The sequence below is a fragment of the Alternaria rosae genome, assembly GCF_020736505.1.
Source record: "Alternaria rosae strain MPI-PUGE-AT-0040 chromosome Unknown BKA58scaffold_9, whole genome shotgun sequence".
NCBI lineage: Eukaryota > Fungi > Ascomycota > Dothideomycetes > Pleosporales > Pleosporaceae > Alternaria > Alternaria rosae.
This window is the reverse complement of record NW_025763578.1, coordinates 1,479,574-1,503,830: the sequence shown is the minus strand read 5'-3', so window position 1 is coordinate 1,503,830 and position 24,257 is coordinate 1,479,574. Positions and strand designations below refer to the sequence as shown.

The following is a 24,257-nucleotide window of genomic DNA, read 5'->3' as shown; positions in this document are numbered from 1 at the left end:
ATGTCTATCATTGGATGCTTTGTTGGATGTAGGATCAAAATATACGTGCCGTTCGACAGATATAGCTGCTGTGACAGATTCTTGGCTATCTTCGAAATCAAATCCTGGGCCAAGATAATGATAACGCGTCAATCTACGTCCTGCTGAGGCCGTCGCGGAAGCAAAAAACAATTGGATGATTCAAGCGAGGCTCGAACTCGCGACCTTTCGCGTGCTGCACAGATGTGAGGCGAACGTGATAACCAACTACACCATCGAACCAACTTTGATGCCAGAATGGAAAAGATATCACAATATATTGTGCAACATCGCGAAAGAACGAGATCGAAAGACGAAGGTGGGGCTGAATGCGGGGCAAAGAAGCTGTCGTGGCATAGTCGCATCTCCACTCAGAATTCCGAAGGAACGAATCAAGCATATACGTAGGATGCTGACTTTCGCTGAACAATACACCGCTCGTAACCGGATCGGGCTGGCGGTAAGGTCGCAACATGATGTGGAAGGCCTGATGAATGACGCTGCTTACTCCTACGCTCAGTTCATAAGTACCAATCCTGGTAAGGTTTCTCTGATCGAACAGCTTCACCTTCGGTCTTCAACATTGCGTGAACCTCATCTTGGGCCGCCATGTCTACCCTCAAAGAACAGCTGCCATGGACGTCGTCACCGCTGATCGTCAACGCGCCCATGGCGGGCTTCGCGGGTGGTAAGCTTGCGTCAGCTGTAACCATCGCTGGTGGCCTCGGTATGATCGGAAGTCTACGCAGCATGGATGATTTGAGAAAAGAGCTGGGTATTGCCGCAGAAGCTTTCAAGAACAGTCCCGAACTATCGGCATCGCGAACCCTCCCAGTTGGTGTCGGCTTCCTCCCATTTGTGCTCAAACTCGAAGAGGTTCTTCCGGTGTTCAATGACTTCAAGCCCGCGGTCATCTGGCTGTTCGTGCCGAAAGATCTGGACGACTACGCGGAATGGGTGCCCACGATACGCAAAGCCTCGCCGGAAAGCAAGATCTGGATTCAACTCGGTAGCGTCGCGGCGGCTCTTCACGTTGCGAAGATCGCGCATCCAGACGTGCTGTGTCTCCAAGGCGCGGATGCCGGTGGTCACGGCTTTGAGAAGGGCGCAAGCATCGTCTCGCTACTACCGGAGGTGACCGACGCGCTTGTTGCGGAAGGCTTTTCACACATACCACTCGTCGCCTCAGGTGGTATCGTCGACGGACGTGGTGTTGCTGCAGCGCTCACTCTCGGTGCCGAGGGCGTCGTCATGGGAACGCGTTTCCTCGCTTCTAAAGAGGTGAACGTCCATCCGGTATACCAAGCCGCAGTCCTAGAGGCACAAGATGGCGGCCAGGTGACGACGCGTTCGAAGCTGTTTGATCAGCTGCGCGGGCCTAATATCTGGCCGGAGCTGTATGATGGGCGCGGGTTGGTGGCACAGAGCCACAAGGACTTCGCGAACGGCATGAGCCTGGAAGAGATACAGAAGCTGCACAATGAGGCCGCTGCAGGTGAAGACAAAGGATACAATACGGGCTTGCAAGGGCGCGCCGCCATTTGGGCTGGCACTGGTGTGGGGTTAGTGAAGGAAGTGCAAGGCGCGGGCGAGATCGTGCAGAAGGTGCGGGAAGATGCGAAACATGTTATGGTCAGGGCCGCAGCGAAACTGCAGTGAGTAGCAATATTGTTTACATTGCGTCACGCCAAGAAAGTGAAAGTGAGCGCGACAGCTCACGGCAGGAAGGAGCGATTGTTGATTACGGGAAGCCATGACGTCACGTGTTTAGTCGCAAACTTCGGGACCTTGAAACTCCCCAGGTGCATGGGAACGAAACATTAGATTTGTTTGTGTTGCAGGACGTCGGACCAGTTTTGCTTACTGGTTGTCGCGTCGGCTCGTCTCCTTGATCAGCTGACGATTTCGTTTTCTCTCTATTTGATTGCGGCGTGGCGCCTCCCTACATGTAATAGATTAAATACCCAACACCTGGCGTATCCTGTCCATCGAGCACCTCTGCTCAATCCAAAACTGACAAAGCTTTCTCATCCCTCTCCACCATGTCGACTTCTAAGGATATCCCAACGTACGATAGCCTCCGCTCTTCTGGCACCATCGTTCTGTCCTCTATGGACATGTTGCGAGTGCGCTTGTCGCTCTTTGGGCCTTTGGAGTCTTCAATCGAAGTTGCGGACACCCTCGACCAAGACTCTAAATGTGAACCATACACCACCGACGGTCATTCCTTTCACAAGATCTCCACCTCGCCCGCAACGGAACCACCGGTCTCGTCTATCAGCGTAAACGTAGATGATCTAGACACATGGGGATACAGATGGGAAGGAGAGCATCGAGACGATAACTGGGACAATCAAGAGTGGACCGGAGACTCAGATGATGAAGATCGGGACCTTTTGCGCTGCTGCGGCATTGCTTGCCCACCACCTCCGCCGTCCCTCGAGGTGCTGCCTACTACGCATCCCTTCGTTACCGTACACGACTACATCACTCAAGTCCACGCTTGGCTTCAAACTCTTAAACCAAGTATCCTGGCAGCTATAGACGGGTTGAGTTCCCCATCAACAAGACTTTACAGTAGCTTTGTGATCCTGAGGGTCTTGATGTTCGAGGAAGAAACACGGGCGGGAAGACTGTGGGAATCAGTTGAGCGACATGTACGACGACACAGAGGCGGCACGACGCGTTCTTGATTACGCTATCATAACATGGTATTGGTTCTAATGATCAAATCCCATGTTACCGCATCCATGTTGAGAGGCGTTCTGGATCAGTTCATATTTGCGTCATGAGACGAGCGCAATCATCCAGAGAAGTTGGGGTCGCGAACCAGCTTGATTGTGATTCCATCCGGCGTTGCTTTGGTGGCCTTGTACTCTGCTGAAGTGTACGCTGGGTCGATTCTGTTGACGATGGTAGGCATTTGGCCGCCGTTCTTCTCACACTCCAAAAGACCCCCGACAGTATCGATAGTCGCTGCGATGTCGGAATAGAGAATTGATGTTGCAACGTCGGGTTTGCTGTGTTTGGCCAAGGCCAGAACGGTGCCAGCGTCAGGAACGGCAATTACCCATTCCTCGCAAGCGCCGCTGGCAGGCATCGTCCATCGTGCATTAGCCCCAGTGTTGGATTCGCCAACGAATCGAAGATAAGAAGCCACATATTCGATGTCGGCCGGGTCTAGTGATTGGCTTTGGCCACCATCCTTCCCGTAACAGACTCGCTTGCTGCCTTCGTCGCAGCTTTGACGGTTAAGAAGAGTCTAGTAGGCGGTGGTGATTGCGGCAGCGGATGCTATGAAAAGCATTCGAAAGAAGAGTGCAAAGTGCATGACTGACTATGCGCTGGCTCACAACCCACAGTGGAGAAGAGGGCTTTGGTTGCTGATTGGCCTCGAATACTGAGGGTATCTGATCAGCTACGCTTTATATCTCAAGCCACATGCGAGGACTGTCAACATCATCTGGACTTCTAGACACGGCCATCATACGGAAAGCGCGACCACGATAGTTGGCGCAGATTAGATCTTGGAGCGCATATCAACGAACTTCAGGCACCAGGATTGCAGGAGTATCTCTTCAGCAATACGAGCTCATCTCCGGCTATGTACATCTCCATTGTTCCAAGCCCTGTGCCTCCCATCCCTGGGACATAGCGATTGAACGAAACCCAAAGCTTACTACGGGGGAACAAGGCCCAACGTAAGCCTCCGGGTATGGCTCCGGGTATGGATTGGCCACCGTAATTAATCCAATGCTGCAGGGCGTACGGATTGAATGTGCTCAAAAGGAATACAACCAAAATCCCGAATATCCGCTTAGCGCTACCAACTGCAAGTCGTATATTTCGCCGTGCACAGCCTCCTAAGCCAATATAAGCATAGTCAAAATTATTGCCAAGTATTCCCAGAAAAGCTTGTGTGTAACCGCATTTCAAGCAGCCTGAAGGCGGCATCTGCATTCTCGGATGGATGGTAATATTCGCTACAGCCGGGTGTAAGCCAGGTCGGGTAATCGATGAGATGCCGCCACGGAAACATGCTGCAAAAACGGGAGTTTCGGAAGGCAAAATTCCAATATTGGGGCCAGGATGAGATTATCAACATGTTGCGGCGCAGGTGTCATACGCTTGAGATTTACAAGTCGCCGACGTAAACAACATGTATATTTATTGCTTATTGAACAGTCGGCACTTGTGTTCAGTGATCAAGGAAGGCGCGAGTGAGACTTTAAACCGTGTTTTTGCGAAGCCTCATACGAACAACGCCGATATTGCTAGCAAAGAGAGCATTCGTCGCGAAAGTCGGCCCTCCGAATATGCACATCCTCGGGACGAAGAGCAAGACCAAACAGACTGCCCGTACTTCTCCATCGAAGCCACATCGCACGTGTTGGAAGCTTTGGGATTCAATCACACTTCCCAAACGTCGCTTGACTATTGGACCCTCGTCGCGTTAGCTGTCGCATCTTTGATTAGAGTTGAAGTATGCATAGAAACTTACCATCCCGAGCCGCACTGCTTCTTGTTCATTCCGCACTCACCATCGCCTCCACAGCAGTAGCCAAATACGGGATTGCATACATATTTGTTCGTGCCACCACAAGCACCATCCGTCGAGTTTCCGTCCAACCATGGGAATTGAGAAGTTGGATCAGGAAGCCGCTGCTCACAATCGCCAGACTGGCATTTCCCGAGACTGCAGAAGTCTGTCCCATTGCCGCATTTGCCATTGTAATCGCAACAAGATCCCCATTTCCCCCCACATTTCAGGTCGCCATGCTGTTGTCCGCATTTCCCATCGATGGCGTATTCGGTCGCGCCGTGGCATGCACCTTCGTAGCAAGTGCCTTCACGACAGTCGTCCCTATAAAGTAAGCTCAGACTGAGACATAACACAGGAGCAAGGCAAAAGGGCAAACCTACGCTGTGTCACCGCATATCCAGGTCTCAGAATTGCAGCACTGTTTCTTGGTGCCTCTACAGGTGGCATTGTTGTGTTTAGGGCCACAGAGGCCGTCCAAAGCCGGGATTTGGTCAACGACTATGTAGACAAGCAGCCGTTAGTAACATGCCTACAAGTGGCGAACCGATAAAGACCTAAACAAAAGCGCTGAAACTCACATCCTGCGACGCAATAGTCTGTATTCGGTTTGATAGCCTCGCAATCCCGGTCGAGGTCGGGGTTGAGCTGGAAAAACTTGTCGATGGATATGTCGTATCTGTCCGCGAGCTCAGTGCAGGTGTAGTAGTTCACTTCGGACGGTGACGTGAGCGTGTAACGGCAGACAATTTGGCCTGGGGTGACATCTCGTTTCGCGGTCCATTGGTATGGCTGGCAATCATCCGCTGAGAGAGAGGGGTTGATTGTCGAGAAACCTATAAAGAAAGACACAAGCTTGCGAAGAGCGCTCATTTTTTTGCAGTGTGAGAGATATGGGTGAGTTCTTTCAGGAAAGCAAAGAACCAACTGAGTTAATCCTAACGTCAGCGTTCACGTTTCATCTGCTGAGGCCATTGCCGATACCTTTGCGCACAGGAGTGCCGAGTTCTTGCCAAGGCTGTACCGGACGACTCACCGGTTCCCATACTGAAAGCTTATTTGCATGCCAATTAGCCGATATGTAAGGTCAGAATGCAATCTCAATAGACGAGTTCTCGAACCAGCCATGCAACTTCGAAGCCTACCGACTGTGCTAGTAGTTTTCCTCTACGCACTGCCACAATCGATACGGAGCTAACATCAAGATCCAAGACTATGTGCATGGGCGCTTTCTATGCCAGCCTATCAAAGTCCAGGTTTTCGATTTGTCTAATTGCTCGTTTCGAAGGAGGGTGCAGTGATGGATCTGGGTATCTTGACAACTTGATGGCTGCCATGGATTATTCCGGATGTGACCTCAGTCTTCCAGAATAGCAGTATAACCATAGTGTCCGGTTATCTGGACTAATGCGCTGCATATGTCCTCGCCTTGACTGGTTCCCGAATATCTTCACGCTGATGCAAACTGTTGGTACTCTGTCCAGAGATGTGTGGTAAGTGGCGGTACCACAACAGGAGAATGTCGAAGGTCTAAATTCATTCCCTCACACGCAGAGCTTTTACCGAACAACCATAAATTGTCTCTTTCTGATGCCAAACACCTCAGGTTGACTCTGTCGAGATGGGTCTTTTCACTCTAGCTCGCAAGCTTGCTACTTTATGCCTCTTTTATTATGTTGTCAAGTCCCAATATGTCCAAGAATGGACATGGAGAACTAGTCCTGGTGGAATTACTCAGGTATGGAGACCATTTAACTGAGCGATTATCGTTCTCAGCTGAGATGTCATGTTCAATAGGAGATGTGGTGGGGTCCAACGGCAAATGGTCCTCAGGAGAAAGTGGAAGAATTACCACCATACATTGTCTAGTAAGGATTGTGCTTACCGGGCACCTCAATGAAAGCTCACGTGCAACACCAGTCTCGAGTACAATTGTCACTATATGACCGCTATCTGTCAGAATGCAAACACGTTCCTGATCTCTGCACGAGGCGCCTCAAGAGCGCCACGCAAAGCCTTTGCCTATGACTTCAACCACAATCGTGCTACACGGCGTCGAGGACGGGTATGTCCATCAGGACGACGCGGATGGACCTCTCGACATACATGTCCAGAGATTGCTGGCTCGGGTAACCAGGCGCAGCCAGATGTCTTCCGTGCGGATGGGCTACCATGGTACACGACAGCCTTGGAACCAAATCTTCCAGCTATTGCTGGAAAGGTGCTCCGCCACAGACGTTCCAATGGCCAGGTTGTTGAGCTATCGGGTGTAAAGTACACATGTGACGAGTTCCCGCCTGCCACGTGGATCCAGGGAGGATCCGGACTTCGGAACGCCGAGCCGTCCTACACCCGATGCGCCGGATTTCGTTGCGAGAGAGCTGAAGGTGGCAGGGACGCGGAGCAGAACTGGCAGGCTGCTGGGCATAACCAACTTCGGCGCACACTCATAACACTGGCAGGAAACTGCATTCCTGGCTGGACTGAAACCTCCGATTCACCGCTGATGTTCTACTTCCGAATGGTGAACGAGGAAAACGACACCCCCGTGAGGATATACGAAGCAGATACTTCCACTGATACCGAAAGAGAGGTTGATACAACACCATTGGGGACGCGGTCTGCCCGCGAAAGGGTTCAGGAATTGAGGAAGAGATCTCTTAAGGACTACATGGAATGGGCAGACACAGTCCCTCTTCACGAGCTCAGCAGCCACGGTTTTGGGGTGAAAACACATCACATCTTCAAGAATCAAAGTTCCGCTCCGATGGATCTCGACAAGAGTGCATTGAATATGTTCCAACACATGAACTATTCGCGAAGTACTATTGCTGCTCGGAGCGATACAGAGCGGCCAAACGACTGGAGCTTCGAGTTGGGTACCGTTGGAGGCTTTCGCCAAAAAGACCAGCATTCCGAATTTGAGCGTGGAGACTCGTTCAGCAGCCGGACAGACTCGGCTGACAGTACTTTGCTTTCCGACACGGATGCACTTGCAAAGAACTTCACGACTGCAAGAATTGCTGCCGCTACGAGGATCGTTGAGGAAGCATTGAACAGGTCAGCAGAATACAACCAAGCGCGGTGGGAAAACATGTCCCGCAATCAGTATCGCCTTAAACCCGGAACGATCGTTGGAGGGTCAGGTGACGTCCTGAATCCTGTACTGGGGAAGAAAAGATTAGTCTTAGACTTCGTTGTTACCCCGGAGATTGAGGCGGCAGCAGCACTTCTAACTGAGTTCGAAGCCTTTGGCATGTCGGCCAACAACCAAACCACAACGGGCCGTAACGTAACCGATCGAGTGAGTATTGCATCAGCAGCAGCTGCTGGTTCATTCTGGATGGAGACTATAACAAGGAAAGGGACGGTTCCTTGGGGTAACGACCCTTCTTACAAGGTCTTTCGAAACGTCAAAGATTACGGAGCAAAGGGCGATGGCAAGACTGTAGGTTCAACTTCACTGGGCGGTTTTAAGTGTCTCTGACCATTTGTTAGGACGACACAGCCGCGATCAAAAAGGCTATGGATGAAGGCAAGCGCTGTGGAAAAGGTTGCAATGGCTCAAGCACCAAGAACGCTATCGTCTACTTTCCCCAAGGAACCTATCTCATCAGTACTGTTATTCCTGTTTACTTCGGTACGCAACTTATCGGCGACGCCACCAAATGGCCCACAATTGTGGCCTCTTCAAGATTTATCGGAACTGCTGCCTTATCTACCAACGAATACACTGGCGGCGGTACTGGTATAGACGGCAGCGATCAGGAATGGTATGTCAATACCGCAAGCTTTTACCGACAGATCAGAAACTTCAAGATCGACGTCACGCAGACGAGAGCGGCGTCACAAGTTGCTTGTATTCACAATCAAGTTGGACAAGCTACTAGTCTCCAGTTCTTGGAGCTGACCGCAAAGTCTGGCACTAAACAGCGGGGTATTGGTAAGTTCAAGCGTTTCAGCGTATTTGGGGTGCGAAGCTAATAGCATCAGCATCGGAAAATGGCAGTGGAGGGGTATTGGCCGATATTACATTCAAAGGTGGCGCATACGGCTTGTGTAAGTTGGTCCATCCCACGGTTCACCACCAAACCATCTGACTGAGATACAGGGGGTGGAAGTCAACAGTTTACGGTGCAACGCATGGTTTTCGATGGGTGTGCGACAGCAGTGCATCTTATGTGGGATTGGTCATTCGTGAGTCGCTTGTTGCGATACCTCAACGATTCTTGTCGTGTGTCATACTGATCACTCATTGAACGCAGACGTGGAAGTCCATCACCATCAAGAACGCCGACATTGGTTTCAAGCTGCTGCCTGAAGAGAAGACGTCGACTGCCAATCCGACCAAGCGAGCTACTCAGGAGAACGGAAACATCGGTTCTACCATGATCCTCGACTCCACGTTTTCGAACGTTGGGACAGCAGTTCTTGTTGGCCCACTCAATTCTGCCCCTGGCTCCGGCAGTACCGGGCTTGTACTGGAGAACATTGCCATGAGCGGCGTACAGAAAGCCGTGGCGGACAGCAGCGGAAAGACAATTCTTGCCAGCACCGCGAAGATCGACCAATGGGTTGCTGGACCTATCTACAGTCCAAAGAGAGAATTCTCGATGGGCAAATCGACTACATACAAGAAACCGGCTGGTCTTTTGGATTCCAAGGGTGCGTACTTTGAACGTGCAAAGCCACAGTATGAGGACAAGTCGGCAAGCGACTTTGTCCACCTCAAAAACTTCGGTGCCAAGGGTAGGTGATCATTCTGCCTTTTTCTCTAACATCATATCTACATTCGTGAAGCTGACTTTGTCAGGGGACGGTGTAACGGACGATACGAGTGCAGTTCAGAGCGCGTTGTGGGCTGCTAAAGGAAAGATTCTTCACGTCGACGCCGGCACCTACATACTCAAGCGCACCGTCACAATTCCCAGTGGAAGCAAGCTTGTCGGCGAAACGTGGTCACAATTCGCCGCATCTGGCACCTTCTTCGGAGATGCTAAGTACGTATCCACACGACGCTACCGAATATGCGACTGACTCAAGCAGCAATCCAAAGGCCATGCTTTCTGTCGGTAATCCAGGTGACGTTGGTGAGGTGGAGATGCAGGATTTGATGTTCACGACCAAAGGACGGCGATTCTGGTTCAGTGGAACATCAAGGCATCCAAGCCAGGGTCTGCAGGTATTTGGGGTATGCATGAGTCTTTGCGCATCAGCATTCGAGGTCATCTGGCTGACTGAGCTCGATTTTCAGACTGTCATGTTCGCATTGGAGGCGCAGCCGGCACGTCACTGAACCCGGATGAGTGCCCGCCTGTGACATCGGGAGTCAACGCGAACTGTCAGGGCGCCTCTTTGATGATGCATATCACCCCGAAAGCATCTGGGTACTTTGAAAACATGTGGCTTTGGGTGGCGGATCACATGATTGAGTGGGTATTGACCATCTATCTCGTCTTAACCGGATAGCTGATCCACACTATTTAGTGACGCAGATTTAGTCGATCCTAACAGTCCTATGGTGAGAACCACCTGGCCTTGGATAGACGAACTTTGCTAACTCATGGTACAGACGCAGACTTCAGTCTACGTCGCTCGCGGTCTGCTTGTCGAAAGCCAATCACCAACGTGGATGTATGGCACTGCCTCCGAGCATGCGGTCTTCTATCAATACAATTTCAATAAGGCGAAGAACATCTTTGCGGGCATGATTCAGACCGAGTCACCGTACTATCAGCCAACGCCCAAGGCGCCAGCACCCTTCGAAAAGGCCGTCGGAAAGTTTTCGGGTGATCCCAAGTATCAATGCGATGGCAAGGACTTTGACGGCTGCGATTCATCCTGGGCTGTCATGATACGCGAAAGCAGCGACATCATCATCGGTGGAGCTGGCCTCTATTCATGGTTTTCGACGTACACACAAGACTGTATCGATGGCCAGACTTGCCAAAAGGCACTTTTGTGGCTTGAGAAGAATGGACGCAACATTCGGGTGCACCATCTCATCACTATCGGAGCAAAGTATAGTCTCGTTCAAGATGGCCGCGCTATTGCAGCCAAAGACAACCTCAACGTCGAGAGACATCCGCACTGGTCCCAAATAACCGTATTTGAAGCGTCCAAGAACGAAATCCATTGGATTGACCCCAAGATCTGGGACCTGGACGAGCCGACTGTGTGGTGTGAGCCGCCATGCCAACTCAAGCTCCCGCCCTGGGAGAAGAGCACTAGCACTCTCAATTACCCAGTTGTGATTGCCACTGGCGAGGGTTGGACGACAGCGATTACTAATAGCCCTGTTACAGTCACTCAATGGGTCATGGAAGTACTCACGGTTGGCGGTACGGCTTCTGAGGCGGCTGCAGTTACGGCAAAAGCTCGTCGCGATGAAGTGATCACCTCCGTCAAGCCAACGTTCACAAGTACTCCTGTTTGGCCATCTTTAGTTTTCCGAGGTGGCGACGGTAAACAGAGCACAACCAGGCCGGCCAAACCAACGCATCCAGGATCACCAGACTGGCCGTTAAACGCGCTCGTCGTGAAGAGGGGTGATCCATCGCCAGTCGTCGAGCAGTGTAGCTTCTACGATCCTGATTGTTCTCCGGGAGGCTGGGATAGTCAGTGGACTTTTGGAGGTATGGATGAACCCAGCGTCGAAGAAACCCTTGAAGACGATGGACTTCCCTGCCCGTCCCCAACGGAAGAAGAAAGTTCAACTCCAACACCGACTCCGACACCAAAGCCTCCAACCGTCGAGTTCGATATACCCGATACCAAGAACAACAAAAGGAGATGCTATCATGCTAGCCAATGGACATCGCATTCTCGAATCAAAGATGCGGCGAACCACCTTTGCGGAATCATCAAGTCTCGCGGTAGACTTGGACCTGGAGATATTGTGAAGCAAACGTTCTCATATTCGTATGATCAATCTGAACTGGGAGCTATTGGTGTCGAAACTTCGCTGGAGGTTAAGGCAGGGTGCGAGTTTGTTTACTCTGACGCTGCTTGCGATAGATACGTCAATGTGCCTATCGACAGCTGCAACTGTGCTGGGGAGAATGGCAAGCAAGGTGGTGAAGTGGAGAACAATTGCTACAAGTGGCGGCTTGATCCTGAGAAGGAGGCCTAGATGTGGACGTGGGAACCGTGCTTCAAGTCTTTTTCCTTTTCGTCGCTCGTTATACTTCTTTTACTATAATAGTCGCTCTTTGTCTCTTGTTCTCTTACTCAATGCTCAGTAATCCACAGGTAGTCATCCAGGACGAAACGTGCCTATCTCTACTCTTCTATACACCTTTTGAAGTCACATCCAGGAAGTCGTGAGCATGAAAGATGTGATTTGAGCGATAAACATGTGTTTTTGCTACATGAGTAGGAGTGAACTAAGATTACAACAATGGCCCTACCAAACAAAAGCCCACCACACCCACCAGCCAGCCGAACATACCCCTCACCTCGGGTGCATGCCTGACCGCAGCACCGGTGAACTCCAAAGGAGGCGTCTGCTGTACAGGCGCAGCGCTGGCATTACTCGGGACCAAGAAGCCAGCCGCCATAGTAACTACCGGTGCCGGCGGCGGCAGGTTTTCGGTCGCGACAGCCGGTGCGGACGCGACTGGTGTTGTCGAAGCGACGGAGGACGAAATTGCGAGAGACGTTTCGGGTGCACTCGACGAAGCTAAAGAGGCTGGGCTTGCTGAACTCGATATGTTGAAGGTGGGAATAAACGATGAAGATGGCGATGCAGACGAAGCCTGCGATGTAGATTCAGTCGATGTTTCCATCGACGAAGCGGGGACTTCAGCCGAAGATTGGACAGCCGTGCTCGAAGCCATAGATGTTGCGTTGCTCGTCGCAGCTTCCGATGTAAGAAGGGCAGAGCTCGAGGCTCCAGCAGCTGACGACGCGCTTTCGGAAGCAGTCACAGTGATTTCTGCGGTCACCTTGGAAGTAACGTAAGCTATGCTTGTGACTTCCACGGTCGAAGTGCTCTCGTATGGCGTTGTAGTGTTCAGCGACGACGTTGCTGACGTGGTGTACTCCAAAGCCGGGGTTGTTGTAGTAGCTGCCGATGATGTCGTGGAGACAGCATAGCTGATCAGAGTCGAAGTGGAATTCAGCAGGGAAGTAGTACAAGACGTAGAGACTACCTCGCTCGCCATCGTCGAAGTAGTATTCAACAGCGACGTCGCGTCTGCGGTGCTGCTTGCCAAAGTGGAGGTGGTGTTCAGAGCAGCAGTCGTAGACACCATACTACTCATCGCATTGGAAGTGGTGTTCAAGAGCAAAGTCGTAGACATGGTGCTACTCATCGGTGTCGAGGTAGCAATCGGCTCTGCAGAGGACGGGACCACGTCACTGGCGAATATGAAGGTAACGTTTGGCATCAAAGTGGGGGCCGCGGCCATCTCACTAGCAATAGTTGCTGTAGTTTTCGCCGTATTATCAGCAACTGGCGTTCCTAATACGGTGGAGCTGAACAAAGATGTCATGTTGGCTTCTAGCTTTGGCGCCGCGGTCATGTTGGCTTCCAACTTCGGCGCTGTGGACGTAGCTTCGACCATCATCGGGGGAGGTGGAGGCACAATGACGCCTGTGACGTTGTTGAAAGCAGTATCAGGCGCTGCGCAGCCTGATAGTAGAGGAAAGACTGCAGTGAAAATGTTCTCCTGGACACTGACCGCATTGAAAGGTGGTGGAAGGATTGGTATCGAAACATCAAGAGCAATATCGATGGAAAGGGAAACATTTGCTTCGACCAAAGCAAGAGGGCCCAGGCTGAGGAGTTCGGGTGGAAATCCTGATGTCTGGTTCGCGAATGGCGCATCCGGTACTGTAGCATTGCTGCTGTTGCCGGCGGCACCGCAGTTCTCCGGGATGTTGCTGGACAGCTTCGCGTCCAGACGAGGTAAATTCAAAGATGGCGTGACTTCAGCCTTCAGCTGATCCAGAAAATCAAAGCCGATCGGAATGGCAGGAATAAACGCGAGACCAAGCAAGATTTCTGCATCAGTTATGTTGACGTTGACGGGCAGCGGAGTGAGACTTGTTTCCTGGAAGCCAGTGACGCGGCTGCTGGCGAGATCCGTAAGCTCAACTCGGATACTGGAACCATCAGGGACCTGAGAGCGTTAGTATTTCCATAATAATTGGTGGGGAAATACGTACCGTAAGCTGGAGTCCGTAGTTGACTTCAAGCGTACCACTGATCTCAAAGTCAAAGGCGAGCCTCGGCTCAAAGATAGCTCCAGCCTTTCCAATACCTGGAATTGTAAACCCAGCAATAGGAAGTTGGAATAGAGCGACCTCAAATTTCCCAGAGCTGGGCGGTCTAGCGAACAAGTCCAGTGTTGCACCAACACCAGTCGCCACAAGCTCTACGAAACCACCACTGATGACATGCGAGATTTCCTTGCCGTCGTCGCCGCCTTCGAAAATGTCCGGAATGAGATCGATTTGGGAAAGATCGATGTTGAAGGCACCCTGCGAGAGGGCGATCTGCCCACTTGTTGCGCATCGCTTGCATCCAATCTCGATCGGCAACGGTACATCAGGTGCTCCAACAAGGCCAGCAATACCCGATAGGAAGGCTTCGACCGGGAAAGTGGTATCGAGAAGCTCCGATGATAGGTCGAAAGAAACAGTGTTGACATCGTCAGGAGTATCTGCCGGTATGTCGACCTTGTTCTGTCGCTTGTTACGAATCCTAGCGAAATCGGAGTGGCGCCGGTAAACGTGATCGTCTGTCGTGTGGCCGAAAGAGATGTCGACATGGTCAAACGCTGCTCGCCATGTTGTCTTTGAGACGGACAGCTCAAGGGCTTCACCGTCCTCAGCGAACGACACGTCATTGACCCTGTGATCGTCAGATGAAATCATCGAAACGCCCGTGAGAAGCTTACCGATATACTGATCGCTCGCCCTCATCATTACAGCCTTCGTGGGATGTGATGATCAAACCACCATCAGCGTCATGACAGGCCGCTCGGGCGTCTCGTGCTGAAGAAGTATCCACAAAGTGTAGCTTCATCATATCATCCCCACACTGTACGTCTCTCAGGTGATGTTCATGTTCTTCCAGATTGAGTAGTGGTTTCTGCCCGCTGACTTTGACCTGTGAAGCAAATGTAGACTTGTCATTCCAGACGTTCTCATCTAGCGCATCGTCAGTAGTGGGTATGATTTGTGTCATCGTCGCAACTTACTGTCCACATAGGCCAACTCAGACTCGAATCTTTTGGTGATCCTCACACCCCTTCGATATAGATCTGTTCGTTTTGTAGCCGCTCGCAGCAGCCGATGCGTCTCAAGGTCATCACCCGAAATCGCGGCAACATCTGCGCTAAAGTATGCGATTAAGAGAACAGCAAATGCGCCGCGGAGGCTGGAGAAATGCATATCGCGCGCGTATTAATCGAAATGAACGTGTTGAAGAAATGTTCGTACTCTTGTGAGGGCCAAGCAGCTCACGAACGACAACCCGATTATTAAAAAAAAGTGTAAAGAAAACGAGCGAATGTAAAGAGCGTATACCTCACTTCGAAAAATAATCTCGCCAGCGAGTGTAGACGACAAAGATATAGAGAAAGAGCCCACCCACGAAGAGAATCCACACACCACGAGAGGAAACGGAAGATACCTACCCCTACGAAGATCGGATGATAACCAAGCCTAATAGAAAGCTCGACTCATTGCAAACCCCAGCACAGCCAAGCCAACAGGCTATGGAGATCATACACTGCACGGTACCTGCGTTTTTGGCACTGCACAGGTTGTCTTTCGCAGAGAGGGCTGCACCACGAGTGGTAAGGCCCAAGATCCTCGGCCCGTGGTTCGCGTCGCATGTTCCCGCGTCTGGCTTAGTCTATCGCGACCGTGGCGTGAATGGCATGCGCTACAGCTGTCATAGGTCCGTCAAGTCATAAGACAGCGGAGTAATGGTACGGGGGTGGGTTCTCAAACGGGAATTGTGTGAAAAAGGGTTCTGTTTGCCTCAGGTTCTTGTCCAAGCGGGTGGGGCGGCCTAGTGTCGTTAGCGCAGCACTATTCTGCTTTTTATCTCTTGCTGCGACAACCCCTGAAGCTTTGCTGTCGGTATCTTCAATTGCAGGACTTTCGGAACTTTCGGCAGGTAAAAAGGGCCTTTGGTGTATTGGTAAGGGCTTCAGATAGCTGAAGTTATGCCGAACGGTGTATTGGATGCTTCCAGACAAGTAAGGTGCATAGCACGAAGGAGCTCGTGGACGTGGGAATTGACTCTTGTTCATGAGTAGCGCACGACAAATCCACTGAAGGATTCAAATGCTTTGTACCATGATCCCCGGAAAAGCTCCAAAGGTGCAAAAGTGGTGGCGCAGACTAGGCTGCAGCCTTGGCACAATGAGGAAGGCTGACATGTGCAGCGCGGTCTACAATACCCTCAATTACACTCTCGTGGTTCCGACGCGCCCCACAGAATGCCGCCGTCGGGAGATCCGTATGTCGATGTACCGCTCAATCTCGGAAGAAAGAACATTAGGCTGGTGACCATAGAGCCCAGCCACGCGTCAGGGCCCATGAAATGCATTCTGCAGAGCCACGCGCTGGACGAGTGTCCAGCATACGTCGCTCTTTCATACGCTTGGGGCACTAAACAGCAATATGACAAGATCCGGATCAATGGCTCGTCTTTTCCAGTCGGTCGCAATCTGTGGCACTTCCTCCACCAAATGCGTACGCAGCATCAGCACGTCTCCTTCTGGATCGACGCCATCAGTATCGATCAGGCGAACGTCTTCGAGCAGAATCACCAAGTGCAGATGATGAGGGAGATCTATACACAAGCTTACTCCGTGTGGATCTGGCTCGGCGAAGCGGATCATTCCAAATCCAGCGATGTGGCGATGCGGTACTTGAGTAAACGCGCAGCTTGGAGTGGCAAAGATGTCGACTTGAGAAGGTTCTGGACTGCACGCAAAGCAAAAGCTGTACTAGAGCTGTGTGAGAGGGGATACTGGAGAAGAATCTGGATCGTGCAGGAAGTCTTACTGGCGAAGCACGTACAGATCTTATGCGGCGGCTACTGCGTAGGATGGACCAAATTACAGCAGCTATTAGAAGATTTCCAAGCTATCTCGGATAGAGGCCGATCTCTTCACGTAGTCGGCGTACCAGCCGTTCTCGAGAGCTCAGCTGCGATCATTATCAGGGCGAAAGCGCAATGGAATGGCGTGCCTCAACCGTTCACATCACTACTCGAACAGTATCGTAGACAACACTCGACCGATGTCAGAGATAAGGTGTACGCCCTCCATGGACTGGCAAGCGATAGCGGTATGATACCCATCAACTACCGGATCGATCCAAAGCAACTCCTAACGCAGATGATCTGCCATGTATGCTCGCCACTAGCGCCTACGATAGTAATGGAGATCGCGAGATCAAGCACGGGTCTACTTGGTTTTGCAAAGTTGATGCAAGAATCACTTAAGGTCTTTTGCGATCGGGAAGAGCTGGGTCGTCTTATCGCAGTGGCTGAGTGGAATCGCAAAGTGTTTTGCAACTTCAGTTCTCCAAGAATTGTAGGGTACGGGTTGCCACATTGGCTGTATGAACCACTTGGACATGATACCGACGACATGACTCGGTATAGAGATAAGTCCCTAGACTTGCGGCCATCAGAGTCATCAAAGCAGGAAGGGGTTGTAGGGTTTGTGAAGAGAGGGAACTATCAATGCAACAGAAAGGAATGTGGCAGATTTTTTGCTAAACGATCGGAACTCGTTCGTCATGCGCGGACCACCCATGCTGAGTTTGTTTATTGCGTCGTCGACAACTGCATTCAGTGCTTCGGTCGCAAGGACCAACTGTGGGATCATATCTGGCAATCTCATCGAAACGTGTTGCAGTCACCTTCTCTCTCAGGAAAGATGTTTCACACTTCTTATTGCGGCAATCTGTCGGAACCCGAACGCAGCGCGATGAGACACTCACAATTTTCGCGACCCATGACGAACCCATATACAATGGTACACTGGGATGAAAGATGGCATTCATTAAGGACTGCGCAACTCCGAGAAGCTCGAAGATACGGGAAAGACGTGGTGACCGCATGCTCGCGCATCTTTCGTTGGGAGTGCACACTTAATGAATGCTCTTGTGAATACATATCAAAAAAATAATTGACATTAGACACCAATATATCCCTATTAAAGGAGTGTACATCTACATCTTTTCTGACCCGTCACCCTCCTCACGAAGCAGCACCAATCCCCTCACCCACCGGACAATTCGGCACATTCGCCTGCCAAGCAACCTTCGCATACGCCGGCAAGTAGCTATTAGTCGTAAAGCTCTCATCAATATAGTACGACACCTGGCTGAGCTCGAAGTCCCCGCCAACATCGGGCTGGTTCAAAGCGTTGACGATGTAGCTAGCAATGAAGTCCAGGAAGACGAGATCAACAGTCTTTGGCATTGATCCATCGAGCGGGAAGGAGGCATTGGCCTGGAGATCGTTGGGTTGCGAGAAGTTGGGGATAGCTGAGTGTACGGTGTCGTCTCCGTCGGTGCCGAAGTCATCTTTTGTCGTGTAGCCTGGGTTGGGGGCGGTGGATTGACGGCGGATGAGACGGCCGCCTTGCTTTGAGCGGCGGGTAACTCCTTCGTAGTGGTGTGTCAGCGGCGGGTCGAGGCACGTGTCTCGGTCTGCGAGGATGGAGCTGAAGCCGAAGTCGGCGGTCTCAAGGTCCCGTTTCTTCTTCTGGAAGGGACCGGCGTTCAGTATTCCAAGTACTTGAGAAGCTTGCTCGTAGGGTACGTCGGGGATGAACTGGAAGGCATCTTTAAATGGAGAGACGATGAAGGAGTCGTCGTAGGTGAATGGGCCTTTGGCGAGATCGAAACGAACTGATCCGGTGTTGATAATAATGAGTCTTGGAACGTCCTTGCGCGTCTCGTTGACGACGACGGTGGCCAACGCAGTCTGAAGGAGTCCGAAGATGTTGCCTTCAGAAAGGAATGGCTTGCAGTACTGACAGTATGTCGCTGGGGCGCATCCATACAAATCAGTCAAGTTGAGCTTCGCTCGCTCGGAAGTGATCTCGTCAGTAACGCTGACACCAGCAGATGTGTCAAACGCGGTGTAGCGCTGACTACCTTTGGCATGATAGGCGAACGTGTTACGGTTCCAGTCAAGGTATCTTCGGGCGTAGCGAAGGGTGGATTTGGAAGTAGATGTAGGCAGATGTGCACTAGCCGATGCAGTTCCAGTGCTTGCCGGTACTACCGCGCTGCGTGTCGGATTCGGTACGCCTTTAGGGTTGTGCTGCGCTTTGCAAGTCTTTGATTCGATACCAGACATGGCAACCCAACCCAATGTCTCGCAGTAACGGCCTGAGACCATGTTAGTCAGTTGTATCAAAATTCAGTCGCTGTACATACCAGACTCTATCCCTGTGGCTTTGTTGTCGTAGACGGCAAAGTCTCGAATATGAGTATGTCCACCAAAAGCTTGAATAGGTACATCTGGCTTAATGCTGCGGATAGCCTTGAAGACAGTGCCCATAGTACTGCTGGAAGCGCTGGTGCGCACAGGATTGTGACCCGTGATCACGAACAGATCGATGGGCTCGGTATAGTTGACAGCCTGTTGGAACCACGGCTGCTTCACCATATCGGCTGCTTTGATGACTTTGGAGACGTTGCTGTTGCCGGTGAAGTCGAAGAGGACGCCAAAAGCCATGATACGGAGCCCTGAGTCTATCAGCATGAATTCAAATCCACGAGTGGTCAACTTACCCTGCTCGGTGGTGAAGTAGCGGTAGCGAGATCCAATGTACTCGAACTGGCCAGTAGCGGGGTTCTTGATCTGCACATTACTAGTGAGATACTTGTCCCCGTAGACCTTGGAGAAGTTGTTGAAGGTCTCGTAGGCGATCTCGGTCACATAAAGCTCGTGATTTCCGATGGTCAACAGATCGTAATCGATATTTTCGAAGATGGCGTTCGAGACGTTGCCATTGGGGGCTGTCGCATCGCTGAGTCCAGCACCGTCATGCAGGTCCTATCGCATGTTAGTCGAATTGCTACCTTCATCAACCACGTGCGCAGCCCTACTCGTCCCCAGGGCTTGATGGCAGACACTAACCCCTGTGTCTACAAGAAGCAGATCGACGCCTAAATTCCGAGCCTTTTGCTTCATGTGCTTGGTGAAGCTTGCGTAATCACCCCAATCAGCCCCATAGTTCTGTTCTTTGATGTGACCTTCAAGCCATCCATGAGTATCCGTCGTGTGAAGGAAATTGATTTGGCCCCATTCCAGAGGCGCCTTGGGTGTTGTGGTCGCATTCTGCGCGTCCGGCTGCATGCGACGAACATTTCTGGTCAACACAACGTCATCTTTCAGCGGTCCGTAGCAGCTGTGATGACCTTCGCACGCTAGTGCCGGTGCTACCGTCGCGATGAAAGCGCCAAAGGCAAGAGACCGCATGATGAGGACCGGATGAATGACAGCGCGCGAGGATAAGCGTTCAGGGCGTCATCTTCTTATGTAGCCTCATGGCAGGTACGCGTACGTGCATCGCCGCCTCGGCTGTCTTACCCATGCCGCCGGACAGAGATGCACCCAGGGGCGGAAGCGGCAAGATCGCACGTGTGACGGTTATTGGTGAAAAAGATAAGCTTCGGCATGGTCGACGACAAGCCATGCCAAAAGGCTTGATCGAGGCCTTCTCCTTCCTGTTGGGTAACAAGCGCGTCTTTAGCGTTCCGAGGACCGGGGCGTGGCATCGCACCTCTCCGATGGTTCTTCCCAGCCATCTCCTGTATCTTTACGCCATCATTCGCCAACTCGCTCTCACCATTCCGTTCGGAATGCGGCTCGTATCTGATACTCTTGAGAAGCCTCTCGATCGCGACGATTACTCAACCTGATCAATGCGTGCAATACGTCACAAATCCTGGCATCTCGCTGGAGCACAAGAAAACTTTCCTCTTTCAGAATACTCCCATCACAGATCTCATGTTCGACCATCTCTTCCAGGGCTAGCTTTCTGTCACCATACGATACCATTAGTATATGGCATGGCTCTGAACTACACTACGGAGGTATTGCGGTGTGCCGCTTCCATGACTTATCCCCGAGCTCCAACCCTAACTTAGGCTTCATCTTTTAGCGGGATCATTCCCGTAGCGGAATGAAGAGCCCAGTAGACAGCCTTTCATCCCCTCCTCAGTTCTGGAAAGGCATCGTTGAGGCTAAACAATGATCAGCTATGTGAAAGTACATAGTGGCGCTGCATCAACTACAAAATATAGTACCTTCTGTGCTCATTCACATCTCAACCCTGACTTCTCGGTATAATTGTCGATATAGCAGCTAGGCCAACTTCGCATCCATGGCCAACCCACAGTGTACCACTTGCGGGACTGCCGTTGTCCGCCAGGATCCAGAACAGCCTCACCCCAACGCCATGTGGTACAAGAATCCGCTATTAGCTGACATTACCATTAAATACGGCGACGACGGTGAAGAAGAGTTTGTCGGTCATCGTCTTGTTCTTTGCTCAGTGAGTGAGTGGTTTATGAAGGCATCCGAAAACTTCAAGGAAGCCAATGATCCGGTTATGATTCTCAAGGGCGACCATCCGGAGGGCCTGGAGGCACTTTTTGAGTACGCGTACAAGAAAGAGTATCTAGAGACAGTTGGAATTCCAGATGAGTTGACGGAGCTAAGACAGCGGTTCCGGCATCGTCTGCATGTCTTTGCAGTAGCCGATAAGTATCAAGTCGAGGGCCTAGCAGCTCTGGCTTATCGTCAGCTCAAGCAGCTCGTGGATCTCTTCACTGAACCAAGACGGACCTATGGTGACGAAGATGAAACGACAGCACCTGAGTTCTTCAGATTCATGTTGAGGCAAGTGTATCGTGATAGCGAGCGATACTTTCCAGCTCTGCGCGACGACCAAAACCAGGCCGATCAGGCCGCAGAAGGCACTTTCCCGACAGGCCCGTCTGGGACTGAGTGCCCCAACTCCACGTCTTCAGAGAATGTCCCTGTACACGTTACATCTCAGCGCCACAACCGTGCGCTGGAAGAAACACCCAACCCTCCGAACCCACATTCAACCGAGGATAGAAGTTCACACCACCCTCTCGATCGTGTCCAAGATCTTCTAGTTGAGGGAGCCATCAACGCCTGGGTCAACGCCCATCCAGACTTCAATCGTCAACATCTTGTGCCTCTTGCGCAAATGTTTCCTGATTTTGGAACGGATCTTATTGTTGCAGTACTAAAGTCGGATCAGATAGAAGGCATCCCCGAGTGCCTTTTTGGAGATGAGGACTACGATTATGGCAGTTATATCGAGTGATTGCGCGCCCGGATCTTGTGATACCTAGATATCTTACAATGGAGTTCTTAAGAGAGGTATGGAGGACGCGTAGCGGAGCCATCGAATTCTTGTAGACTCAAAGCGTATATAATTCTGTGATACTCTGTTTGCAATGCGACAAATGTTTCTGAGACTGATTGCAGTTCGTGTGCCAAGATGGTAGCAGGGCTACATGTCGAAAGCGATGGAGTGAAAGTGAAGTTGGTCGAAGATTCTCGATGACGAGCTGGTCCGAACGCGACATCCCACTTGAGCCCCGCAGTGCTACGGACAAGGTGCAACCTCGAATAACAACACAAACACTCAGCGTAGCACACGACTCAGACCTCGGCCACGATGGTAATCAACTACAGCAAGTGGGTGAGTCATGCGCTTGTACCAGTCTCATAGACGCGGCTTCTAACATTCTCTTAGGACGCCTTAGAGCTCTCCGACGACAGCGACATCGAAGTGCACCCCAACGTCGACAAGAAATCCTTCATTCGCGCCAAACAAGCCCAGATCCACCAAGAGCGCGACCACCGCCGCCACCAAATAAAGACACTCAAGTACGAGCGCATCATCAACGATGGCCTTACCGAACGCGTCGACCGCCTGCTCACAGCGCTGAAGTCGCACAAGGACAAGCAGGCAGAGGGAAATGGCCAGAACGATGACCAGCTCGTCTTTCAGGCTATGATGGAGAGCATGATGGACATGAAGATTGACAAAGACGGAGGCTCAGACCGGCCGCCGCCACCACCAGAAGGCGTACACGAGCACATCAAGGACAAGCCCACATACCCCCAGATGATGGCGAGCTTAGTAGACGCAGTGAAAAAGGACATTGACGAGCAAAAGAGCGAAGAGCCGCGATACACACTATTCATCCAGGGTCTGGAGAAGGAGAAGGCGCGGATACAAGATCTCCAGCAACAACTCTTCGCCAAGCTAGACGAGCTGGAAAAGGAAGATAAGAAGCACATCACGAGCGACGACATCCACGAAGGCTTCAGCTACTCCAACGTCAAGAAAGCCGAAGAAGAGAAGAAAAAAGCCGCCTCCTCCTCATCGAAGAAAGAGCCCGCCGTCGAACTCCTCAACAACCCCTCCCGCCCCTCGGCCACCCGAACAGACACAGGCCAGTCCTCCGGCGCAGACGGCGACATAGAAGAAGGCAGCGTGGTCGAGCCCACCGGCGCAGACTCCGACAACGAAGACGACATCACCGCCTCCCCCCTAGCCCAGCAATTCGCCAAAATAAAAGCCGGAGACTGGTACGCGTGTCTCCAATTCCTCATGGCACACCCCGAGATCCTCGCCGAGAAGGAAACCGACGGCCTCCTCGTCGAAGCGTTCAACTCTGAACTCGACGGCAAGCCCAAACACGCGCGGCAATGCGTCCACCAAGGTCTTCTGTTACAATACTGTCGTCAACTAGGTGGCAGACAAGGCGTAGAGCTCTTCTTCAAACGCATACAAATGAAAGACCACCAGGCAGGAAAGATGTTCAACGACGACGTCGACTCAACCTACCACCGCATCAAAACGCGCGCCGCCGAAATCCTAAAAGAACGCGCCGAAAACCCACAAGGCGAAGGCGCAGGCGTCGAGCAAATCCAACTCCACGCCGTCGACCCAGGGACGCAAATCAACATCTCCGTTCCGCCCAAAGAATCCACCGCTTCCGACCCTCAGGAGAAAGAAGCAGAAGAGCAAGCACGCCAGATCTTCGAGTCGTTCCCGCCGGGCCTGCAGCGCGCGCTGGAAAGCGGGAAGTTGGACGAGGTGAACAAGGTACTTGCGAAGATGAGTGTGGATGAGGCGGAGGAGGTAGTTGAGAAATTGGGACAGGGGGGCATGTTGAGTCTTGAAGAGGGCGTGATTGATGCGACGACCGAGGAGGGGCAGAGGGTTATGGGTGAGATTGAGAAGAATAGAAAGATGCCGGGCCAGGCGCAGGAGCAGGGGACTAGCAGGATTGAGGAGGTGGAGTAGGAAAGGTGAGGACATGTGGTGGGAATAGTTTATGGATATGGCATGGTATGGGATGGTGGTTCCTGTAATTGTATATTATGATTGATGATGGTATCCGAGAATAACTGGTTTCGATCAAGAATCCTAGTTGTGCGTTTTCTACTTGATCTTATAGCCTTCCTTGGATCCGGTCTACCGTCTCCCTTGTTATACCTGCGAGGTTCCCACTCCGCCCATGCTGAGACCCCGTCCATATCGTACATCGGCCCTTGAACCCTAGACGCCCTGCGCAGACTAAATTGCAAGCCATGGAGTAGCAGATGCCATTCCCGCGACCCAGCCTATCCATTTTATAACTACCATCTCAT

At 51.7% G+C, this 24,257-nt stretch overlaps 9 protein-coding genes and 1 non-coding gene across 10 annotated transcripts; 6 read left to right on the top strand and 4 right to left on the bottom strand.

Moving 5' to 3' along the window:
* Nucleotides 1–176: 176 nt before the first annotated feature.
* Nucleotides 177–261, bottom strand: BKA58DRAFT_t71. The gene has a single exon. It is a non-coding gene; the product is annotated as a tRNA-Val (tRNA).
* A 138-nt stretch (nucleotides 262–399) lies between these two features.
* BKA58DRAFT_391694 (uncharacterized protein) lies at nucleotides 400–2,048 on the top strand. The gene is made up of 2 exons (XM_046170939.1): nucleotides 400–478; nucleotides 539–2,048. Exon 2 carries the CDS (start codon nucleotides 628–630, stop codon nucleotides 1,675–1,677), a length of 1,050 nt encoding a protein of 349 aa, XP_046022202.1. The 5' UTR covers nucleotides 400–478; nucleotides 539–627; the 3' UTR covers nucleotides 1,678–2,048.
* On the top strand, nucleotides 1,870–2,752 carry BKA58DRAFT_242099 (uncharacterized protein). The gene has a single exon (XM_046166691.1). The coding sequence runs from the start codon at nucleotides 2,061–2,063 to the stop codon at nucleotides 2,709–2,711; it is 651 nt and encodes a 216-aa protein (XP_046022201.1). The 5' UTR covers nucleotides 1,870–2,060; the 3' UTR covers nucleotides 2,712–2,752.
* Nucleotides 2,753–4,117: 1,365 nt separating this feature from the next.
* Nucleotides 4,118–5,431, bottom strand: BKA58DRAFT_367397 (uncharacterized protein; the record flags this gene model as incomplete). Its single annotated transcript, XM_046168912.1, has 3 exons — nucleotides 4,118–4,882; nucleotides 4,942–5,059; nucleotides 5,140–5,431. The coding sequence occupies 3 exons, from the start codon at nucleotides 5,429–5,431 to the stop codon at nucleotides 4,516–4,518; spliced, it is 777 nt and encodes a 258-aa protein (XP_046022200.1). The 3' UTR covers nucleotides 4,118–4,515.
* Nucleotides 5,432–6,500: 1,069 nt separating this feature from the next.
* BKA58DRAFT_462948 (pectate lyase superfamily protein-domain-containing protein) lies at nucleotides 6,501–11,690 on the top strand (the record flags this gene model as incomplete). The annotated part of the gene is made up of 10 exons (XM_046174868.1): nucleotides 6,501–8,006; nucleotides 8,057–8,501; nucleotides 8,552–8,617; nucleotides 8,670–8,755; nucleotides 8,824–9,307; nucleotides 9,372–9,558; nucleotides 9,605–9,732; nucleotides 9,813–9,990; nucleotides 10,046–10,079; nucleotides 10,131–11,690. 10 exons carry the CDS (start codon nucleotides 6,501–6,503, stop codon nucleotides 11,688–11,690), a joined length of 4,674 nt encoding a protein of 1,557 aa, XP_046022199.1.
* Nucleotides 11,691–11,916: 226 nt separating this feature from the next.
* On the bottom strand, nucleotides 11,917–15,089 carry BKA58DRAFT_242067 (uncharacterized protein). Its single transcript, XM_046166690.1, has 4 exons — nucleotides 14,767–15,089; nucleotides 14,464–14,716; nucleotides 13,730–14,417; nucleotides 11,917–13,683 (listed from the first exon to the last, which is right to left on the bottom strand). The coding sequence occupies exons 1-4, from the start codon at nucleotides 14,957–14,959 to the stop codon at nucleotides 11,950–11,952; spliced, it is 2,868 nt and encodes a 955-aa protein (XP_046022198.1). The 5' UTR covers nucleotides 14,960–15,089; the 3' UTR covers nucleotides 11,917–11,949.
* Nucleotides 15,090–16,017: 928 nt separating this feature from the next.
* Nucleotides 16,018–17,079, top strand: BKA58DRAFT_322504 (heterokaryon incompatibility protein-domain-containing protein; the record flags this gene model as incomplete). Its single annotated transcript, XM_046167851.1, has 2 exons — nucleotides 16,018–16,394; nucleotides 16,500–17,079. Coding segments are annotated over 2 exons (957 nt in total), but the record flags the coding sequence as incomplete, so codon positions are not given.
* Nucleotides 17,080–17,792: 713 nt separating this feature from the next.
* BKA58DRAFT_321736 (Metallo-dependent phosphatase-like protein) lies at nucleotides 17,793–19,907 on the bottom strand (the record flags this gene model as incomplete). The annotated part of the gene is made up of 4 exons (XM_046167828.1): nucleotides 17,793–18,934; nucleotides 18,983–19,294; nucleotides 19,340–19,604; nucleotides 19,689–19,907. The coding sequence occupies 4 exons, from the start codon at nucleotides 19,905–19,907 to the stop codon at nucleotides 17,793–17,795; spliced, it is 1,938 nt and encodes a 645-aa protein (XP_046022196.1).
* A 798-nt stretch (nucleotides 19,908–20,705) lies between these two features.
* Nucleotides 20,706–22,136, top strand: BKA58DRAFT_242017 (uncharacterized protein). Its single transcript, XM_046166688.1, has one exon. The coding sequence runs from the start codon at nucleotides 20,938–20,940 to the stop codon at nucleotides 21,910–21,912; it is 975 nt and encodes a 324-aa protein (XP_046022195.1). The 5' UTR covers nucleotides 20,706–20,937; the 3' UTR covers nucleotides 21,913–22,136.
* A 1-nt stretch (nucleotide 22,137) lies between these two features.
* On the top strand, nucleotides 22,138–24,155 carry BKA58DRAFT_242045 (uncharacterized protein). Its single transcript, XM_046166689.1, has 2 exons — nucleotides 22,138–22,293; nucleotides 22,348–24,155. The coding sequence occupies exons 1-2, from the start codon at nucleotides 22,270–22,272 to the stop codon at nucleotides 23,908–23,910; spliced, it is 1,587 nt and encodes a 528-aa protein (XP_046022194.1). The 5' UTR covers nucleotides 22,138–22,269; the 3' UTR covers nucleotides 23,911–24,155.
* The last annotated feature ends 102 nt before the right edge of the window (nucleotides 24,156–24,257 follow it).